General features: G+C 49.2%; 1 protein-coding gene across 4 annotated transcripts; it reads right to left on the reverse strand.

Moving 5' to 3' along the window:
• Nucleotides 1–1,383: 1,383 nt before the first annotated feature.
• Nucleotides 1,384–7,371, reverse strand: LOC142588278 (uncharacterized). Of its 4 annotated transcripts, none has more exons than XM_075699857.1 (8): nucleotides 7,219–7,371; nucleotides 6,727–6,765; nucleotides 5,200–5,319; nucleotides 5,001–5,084; nucleotides 3,979–4,040; nucleotides 3,171–3,413; nucleotides 2,475–2,566; nucleotides 1,384–1,827 (listed from the first exon to the last, which is right to left on the reverse strand). In XM_075699857.1, the coding sequence occupies exons 2-7, from the start codon at nucleotides 6,733–6,735 to the stop codon at nucleotides 2,500–2,502; spliced, it is 585 nt and encodes a 194-aa protein (XP_075555972.1). In that variant the 5' UTR covers nucleotides 6,736–6,765; nucleotides 7,219–7,371; the 3' UTR covers nucleotides 1,384–1,827; nucleotides 2,475–2,499. The 4 variants fall into 4 exon arrangements, with proteins under 4 accessions (XP_075555972.1, XP_075555970.1, XP_075555971.1 ...); XM_075699855.1 differs by having other exon boundaries at nucleotides 3,105–3,413; XM_075699856.1 differs by lacking the exon at nucleotides 1,384–1,827 and adding an exon at nucleotides 1,977–2,328.
• Between the last annotated feature and the right edge of the window lie 67 nt (nucleotides 7,372–7,438).

Raw genomic sequence — 7,438 nt, forward strand, 5'->3', positions numbered from 1 at the left:
CTCCGCATGTTATAACCGTGCGGGGAAGCATTCCTCGGCAGCAGGCCCATGGAGAAAGGCATTGTTGGGCCTGCCCTTATCTCCCAATTCCCCCACTCCATATCCTTAATAAGCCTATGAGCCATGATTGAGGCTTTTATAATTACTCGAGTTTTCTTGCCGCATGCCGAATTTGCAGTAAATCGGTCGCCTCTAAGTGACCTGTGGACTGCTACATGACATTTTCACAGGAACCGCGATGTCATTCGACGCTTCGAATAGTAATCGGGCGTTCCACGTTGTCACACGGCGCACTTTCGATCGCGATTGGCCCCTACGCAGTTTTTTTCCCTGTAGCGCAAATAGCAGAAGGACGTAGTAGAGGGGGGGGGGGGAATAAACACACACAAAGCCGCTGCTCTCCTGCACGTCCCTGTGCTATTTGCGCTACAGGAAAACTGCAAAATGTTAAGCCCAAATTTCTACACTCTACACTGGTGGCTCCTTGGCGCAGGCTGCGGGAGGGAAACAATCGCGGCCGAGTGGCCCTCCCGGCAACACAGACTGTTAATTACCAGAAGTAAAACGATAATCTACGGTATCAAAGCGAACTTTGCGAAAATGAGCTTGTGTGTCGCCAAGGCTTGCGCAATTTACTCGTAACCAGCTTTTATCACCTTTTCCATCCACTCATACTTTTTTTAAAACGCTAGTCGGTTTAAGAGCAGCTCTTTGGTAAAGATTCCCCCTCCCTCAACGAAATTTTCTGGCCAGTAGTGCAAAAGTGGCACACATAAGCACCAGTGTTTTAGTATGCGATACCCTGATTCGAACACCGCAAACTTCACAATTCACCGCCCAAATCGCATTGCTTGTCCGATGCTTTGTGGTCTTCCACGTAACCCGCACTTCTAAAGGAAATAAATGTCCGCCCGATTGCAGCCTTCAGTTTGGTTGGTCGTCGCGCCAGAGCTTCGAAAAATCGGAAAATCCAGCAGTTTGCCGGTCCCTACGTGGGACTAGCCGGGTGACGCTCCCCTGCGTCATCGCTCGACCTAGTGAATTTTTTTTTCTCCAGCACTTGCCTACCATCCTACCTGAAGTAAAATCCTTTGGTGCAGGGTTGGTTAGCGCATGGAATTTCCAGTCCGATGTCTCAGGCTCGCACGGCTCCCTATCTCGGTACTATTCGGCCTTGCATCCCGATGCTCCAGAGCCCGCACAGATCACTTGCTGTTGCTTGGGCTCCAGCACGCTACGCAGCATTACTTGCAACTGCTCAGGTAGGGCATGGAGACTGGGATTTGGCAGAAAGAGCCATTTCGGTATTCTGCCTTGACGATATCAGTCTTCGAAAATCTTAACTTAGCCCACAGGAGAGCATTCAGCCAGACACATGCAGAGTACCTTCAAAACCTTTTATTCACAAACATTCCCTTCAAAGACCGAGCTCTTACTCTTTAGCAAAGCAACCATACACTTCTGCACACATTATAGTATTCCTGTCATTTATCCCTGCACTACTGTATTCACCTTTGCCACTGCACCTCCTTTGAAGTTGCCAATCACCAACCTTCCTTAAACTCTGCGGTAGGCTCCACGTTAACTAGCTGATGTTTTAAATGTGCATTGCAATGCCAGTACACGGGAATTTTCTGTATTCTTAGCTGCAGCTGCCGGGAATCGTGTGCCGAGCTTGGCAGCAGAACGCCATAGCCGTTGAGCCACCGCACCAAACAATCCTGGAACAGGAGGTGGGGTTGGGCCAAGAGAGGGCCTTGCAAAAACTTACCAAAACACCCAGTGGTGGCAGTAGTGTGTGTGTGTAGGAGACACCTGTAAGGCAGGCTGCAAAAAGGTGGGAGGGGAACATTCTGTGAGTGGCCGGGGCACTACCCGAAGCAACCGACAGCGTACAAATGCCTCGAGAGCGGCGTACGGAGTTCGGCGGGTCTGTCACACGAGCGCACTCAGCAGCAGTAACTCTCGAGACGGGGTGCCTGTTGGCGACCATGGACATTTATTGAGAGAAGAGACGACGACTCTTTAGTAAAACTGGCCCGCTCCCCTCGGGCAGCGACTGCATTCGGACGAGACATGAGGTGGTGGTGGAGGTGGTGTACACAACAAACAAAAATAATGGAACAGAGTGAGACGCTGGCGACGGTGTGTGGCCAGGTTAAGTATGGGTGACGTGAGGAGGCGGAGGGCTCAGGTGCCCCGGTACACGCAGGCGGTCCAGCGGTCGGGCTTCGCAAAGGGTCGGGCGGTCATCACGCGGCGAGGGGGCGCTAGCCGCCGCACGCTACCTCCGACCGAGCGCTAGCGTAACCGTCCCACGGGTCGTCGCTGCGGGGGAGGAGGCAAAGGCGACAAGTCACGCGCTGCGCAAGCGAAGTCACGCGCCACTGCGGCTAGTCGACGCGACACAGCATGCGCGCAGCATACTATACGCGCCTGCCAAATCGCCACAGTGCAGCGGGCACTTCACTCACCTGTTCGGGGGGAGACCAGCGGCGCCTAGTAGCCGCCATAGGAGTAGCCGCCCATGCGGTCGGATGACCCATAGCCGGCACCCCAGCTGTACCTGTAAGAGAGCAAGACTTGTAGGCAAAAGTAACTGAAGAACATCACACTACAGGCATTACAAAAACTGCAAAACACGCATGCAAGCCAAAGCAACACCTGTCCTTTGAATATTCCTCATGTGCATTAACACCTAGCAAACTGGGGCTACACACTCAGCTGGGGGGGGTACTCTGTAAGAGTCCACCTAGAGGACTGTCCATTTCGGCTGCTGCTGATTGGCCAGGGCCGCTTGTCTCGTCTCTCGTACAGGTACATCCAATCAGCAGCGGCCAAAATGGACAGTCCACTAAGTGGACTCTCACAGAATACCTCGCCCCCCCTCCCCCTGGACTACAAATTTCGAAGCAGATTAGAGTTGCTAGTTCCATCGTATGAAACCAGCAGCAAAAGGGCCAAATGAGAACACCGCCTCGGCTGTAATTTAGATAAGCAAGCCTCCAGAGTTGCTTTAAAGTAATGCCTCAGTTAAGCCTCCCACTATTTTTTACAAAGGCACTGCCTGCCTCAAGACAGGCTAAACGACAGTGCCCGCTGACCCTGAGGCAGGGGGAGGCGACCGGCGGCTGTAGAGGGCATAGTCTGGAGCCGGCCTCCGCTCGTACATGTCAGGTCCCATGGAGGGGGGTCCCGGGGGTGGGCGTCGTGGTGCGTAGGGGTCGTCTCGGCGCTCGTACGGGGCTGGGTAGGGACGTGGCCTGTCTACCATGGCCCTGTATGGGGCCCGGTCATAGAAGTCGCCTCCCCGGCGGTAGTCAGCATAACCACCTGGTCCGCCATTGTAGTAGCCTCCAGAAGGCCTTCCGTCGTAGCCGTTCCTCTGCATGCCCTGGCCGTAGGGTGGTCGACTGAAAACCATAAAGGGCAAATTTTAATTCTCGTTGCAAGAGCTACGAAAACTACTGATGAACACAAAATAGCTTGCATACTTACTGCATAAACAATGTGCTAGGAAGAAAATTGGTGCTGTATAGTTTATGTTAGCGGTAACCAAATTCAAGCTGCAAAGCAGGCTATATAATGCTGCAGTGCTAGCATGTATTTGAAGTACAGTTTTAAACAAACAAGTACACTTACAGGTACTCTGTGTAGCCCGGGTCGAAGTATGCATATGTGCTACAGGTAAGAAGCAGCATATGCAATTAATTGCACTCACCATAATTTATATGAAAGTTTTCGAAGCACTTTCACTGTACAAGATAATGTACTACAAGCTGTAAGCGTGAATGACTGCATTTCATTTGAAGACTATACTGGCACATTAACTAGCACACAAATTATATAAAGCAAGGTTGCTGACGTGAGTAGTCAACACAAATGCCTGCAGCAATCTTTCCTTCCTCTGCTGGGGAATCTAGTGTTACGTTATTTTTACATATCAGCACACAATTCAGAAAAACCAGTGCTGCTCACCTTGGTCCTCCCTTGGCTCTGCCAGGTGCTCCAGGCTCTTGGTGAAACTTGCTTGTGGAACGCTGGAAAACAATTTTTTTTTTTACATTAAGTCCCGAGAACAAAGAAGACGAATGCTTCCTTTTGCCAATAAAAGTGCACAGCTGTGGGATCTCTAAAATGTTGTGTAAGCCTATTAGAGGGTTACGTTACTTGTTTAGAGACCACAATTATATAGCCACAAATTGAAGGACAGCTGCCACAAATCAGCAGCCATCCGCAGGATGCGGCACACATAGCAGGAATTTTGACGTCCTTGGATGTAAACAAACGCAACCTCTCTTGCTTGGCAGGTGTCTTTTTGAGTTCAACAAAGAAAAACCATGTGCACACATATCAGCAGCAAGCCTGCCAACCTTAACTTGGAAAATACAATAGTCAAGGCTGAAGACTGGGTGTGTTGGCATAGCATATTGGGGGTTCGATTGCACAGCATTTAAGTAGTACTTAAAGAATGATTACATGTGATGCTTAGTTTTAGATTTACAAGCTTTGTTCTGTAGGCACTGTGCTTAATAGTCACAGCAACAAGCAGCACTACAAATCTTCAGGTGTATATTCCAGAGACATTCACTATGGCAACCTTAATTTTGAGCGCAGCTATACATTGGCTGTAAATTGCCGTTTCTACTGCTTCCGTACATTAGTCTTACAGGATTAGTATTTCTATTCTTTATGAACATTATTGGCTTATGGTAGATGCAAATGAAAAATAGCAATACATGGGTGTCAATAAAGCAACTTAAAGAGCTAAAAATCTGGCACAGTAGCCAGACTAATGGGCCAGGACAATATAATGCAAAGAGTAAGGGTCCATGTGACTGTTAGGCAGCTACATTACATTGCCAACAGTTCCAGCTGCAGACCACCAGGAAGAGTGGCACCCGTCAAAACATTGGGGGAAACAGTTTACAGTTCTGAACTGTACAGGTGCAACCCAACTGCTCGCAGTAAGCGTGCTACTTTCAATAGCTACCACTCACCTCAACAGACAGTGTGGAACCCATGAAGTTGTAGTTGTTCAAATTCTTGAGAGCTTCTTCTGCCTGCTCCTCTGTGGCCATGTGCTGCGAGAATGCATCGAAAATGCACAGGGTAACCTCAGTGTGATGCACAATGTTGCCCATGCATCAATTGCTCGGAGACGAGTGCCAAAAGTCGAGTATATGCAAGTACACTCACCACAAAGCCATACTTATTGATGACATCGCACTCGGTCACTGTGCCATACTTGGCGAAGAGCTCTGAAAGTTCCTCTGTGCGAAGGCCGTCTGGCAGGTGGCCTACAAAAAGCTTTGTCCTCTGCAAAGAAAAAGGAGACACCACTTAGCAACACTGCCGACGCCACACAATCCACCAGCACACACTGCAATGAGGCAAGTAATAAAAGCCGAAATGGGACATTACTTCCAAAGTCTGCCCATAATGTGGACATTGAACAACACATACAGACCTGCCAATCTTAGAATTTAAGAAGCACTACAATGGAATGCAAAAAATAATTAAATACTTCAAGTTATCCAAGTATTCTATGTGACATTCATTATCATGGACTGTTCTGTAGAGATGCTATAAACTTGCGATTTGCTCTTCGACGCAGCAACATCTCTGGCACAGACAAGGAGAAATGTTTATGAAGTGAAAAACAGCACTAAACATGGGACATTTTACAATAAAATTGCAAGAAATAGGCAGGTGTGCAAATGTAAAACAGGCCTGCTTGTCCTAATTTCAGGAATAGACAAGCGTTTGCTGAACTCGCAAGGCACAAGTTCGAGACTATGTTAACCTTGGAGGTGAGAACATACCACACCATCACATGAACAGTGCAAGGCAAGGCACATTGATGGAGCCGCTGCTGCACTGCTCACTCTGGTATGGAATACGCGGCACACTGCACGGTTATTCAAACAATTGTGCAGGTGGCTGGTAACTTATGCGAGTTCTGCGTACCGCCTACTGACCTATTGAGTTCTTTACCGGACGCGCATGCGCGGTGCTGACACTACGCATTTGCTTCTGAAGCACGAAAAGAAAAAGGGGGGGGGGAGGGGAGCAGCTTGGCACGTGTTCGCAGTTACCGCTAAATTATGTCCCCGCCTGCTAGAAAACGCTGCATTTTTAAATTTAACCGCTGGGAAGACGAATCAAGTGCTACTTTTCGAACTGGTACTCCGAAATCCGGGTTGTATTGCGAACAGGCACAATTTGCGCGCTTTTTGGCAGTTCTAAACCAAACCTCACGGAAACTAGCAAAATTTGGCAACAAATACAACCGTAGCCAGAATAACTTTCAATTGAAAGCACAATTAGCGTGGACCCTACTAATGCTGGGCGCAAGCTGTTCGAAAGATACCTCGGTTATTAGTGCTCTAGTTTTGTAAAAACTACGTCCGACCGTTTGGCAATACTGCTAGTACTACGAACGTGTCGTGCCAAGTCCACGCAAGGTCATCACCGGCCAATGAATGTCCATACGATATCTTAGTAAAGGGAGACAACGGCAGTGTCCAGCGCGCAAAGTTGCGCCTAGGCGCGCGAAGCCAAGGAAAATACACGGAGTGCCCAACTGAAGTGTACGGCGCACTCGGGAATAGCGACAGCACGCCAGTCCAACTACTACCAACGGACTTGGGGTGAACCGAACTGGTTCAGGGCTAGCGCAACTAACACAAAGGAGAACAAAAATGCCTCGATCAAGGCACTTACCGGCGCCATGCTGAATGAACCGCTGAAGGGCGGCAAAACCTGCGAAACAAAGTAGAGTTGATGAAATATGCACTGATGCCACGGGCTGCCGCACACTGCAAGGCGATTTGCCTAGGTGAAAACAGCAGTAGCACTAAATTTGCGCGAGCGTGAGGAGCACGCCGGGAGCAATAAGGCTTAGCAAGCGCGCAAGCGCCACGCCGGCTAGAAGCCAACGGTAGCACAGAAGTGGTGCCAAACTATAACGCGCGGTCCGCAACAGCGTGGGCCGCGCACAGACTTCAACAAAAAGAAAAGTTAAAATCGCTGTTTTCTTTCTCTTCCGTCACAGTCACCCGGCGTCAGCACACTTCGCTTAGGCTTAGCAACAATGGTTTGCGTCGAAGCTAAGTTCGCCCGTGCAGAATATGTGCGTTTACTAAATGTCCTGCCGCTTAACACTACAATCCTTCGCATAGTAAGAGTCAGTAAGCTTGAAAGACCATTACTTACCTGCTCAAAGCAAGGTTCTAGTCACTGGCAAAATCAACGGCGCGAGCCTCGCAACGACGCAACAACCACCTACGGGCTTGGCGCGAAAAATGGCGTTGTTTTCCGGGCTACCTTCCTAACCAAAAATGTTCTATCCCACAATGCACTCTGTCCTTGGAACTTTTCTACGTAGAGAAGTGGAGTGACGAGGGCAGTGACTCACTGCAACATTTCTTGTTTT

Source organism: Dermacentor variabilis, chromosome 7 (assembly GCF_050947875.1).
Source record: "Dermacentor variabilis isolate Ectoservices chromosome 7, ASM5094787v1, whole genome shotgun sequence".
Taxonomy (NCBI): domain Eukaryota; kingdom Metazoa; phylum Arthropoda; class Arachnida; order Ixodida; family Ixodidae; genus Dermacentor; species Dermacentor variabilis.

Coding starts and splice junctions, on each gene's coding strand:
- LOC142588278 (XM_075699855.1), bottom strand. Junction 4,041..5,000: donor GTTCCACACTGTCTGTTGAG/GTGAGTGGTAGC, acceptor ATTGTTTTCCAG/CGTTCCACAAGCAAGTTTCA. Junction 2,567..3,104: donor TCGCCTCCCCCTGCCTCAGG/GTCAGCGGGCAC, acceptor GCTCTCTTACAG/GTACAGCTGGGGTGCCGGCT.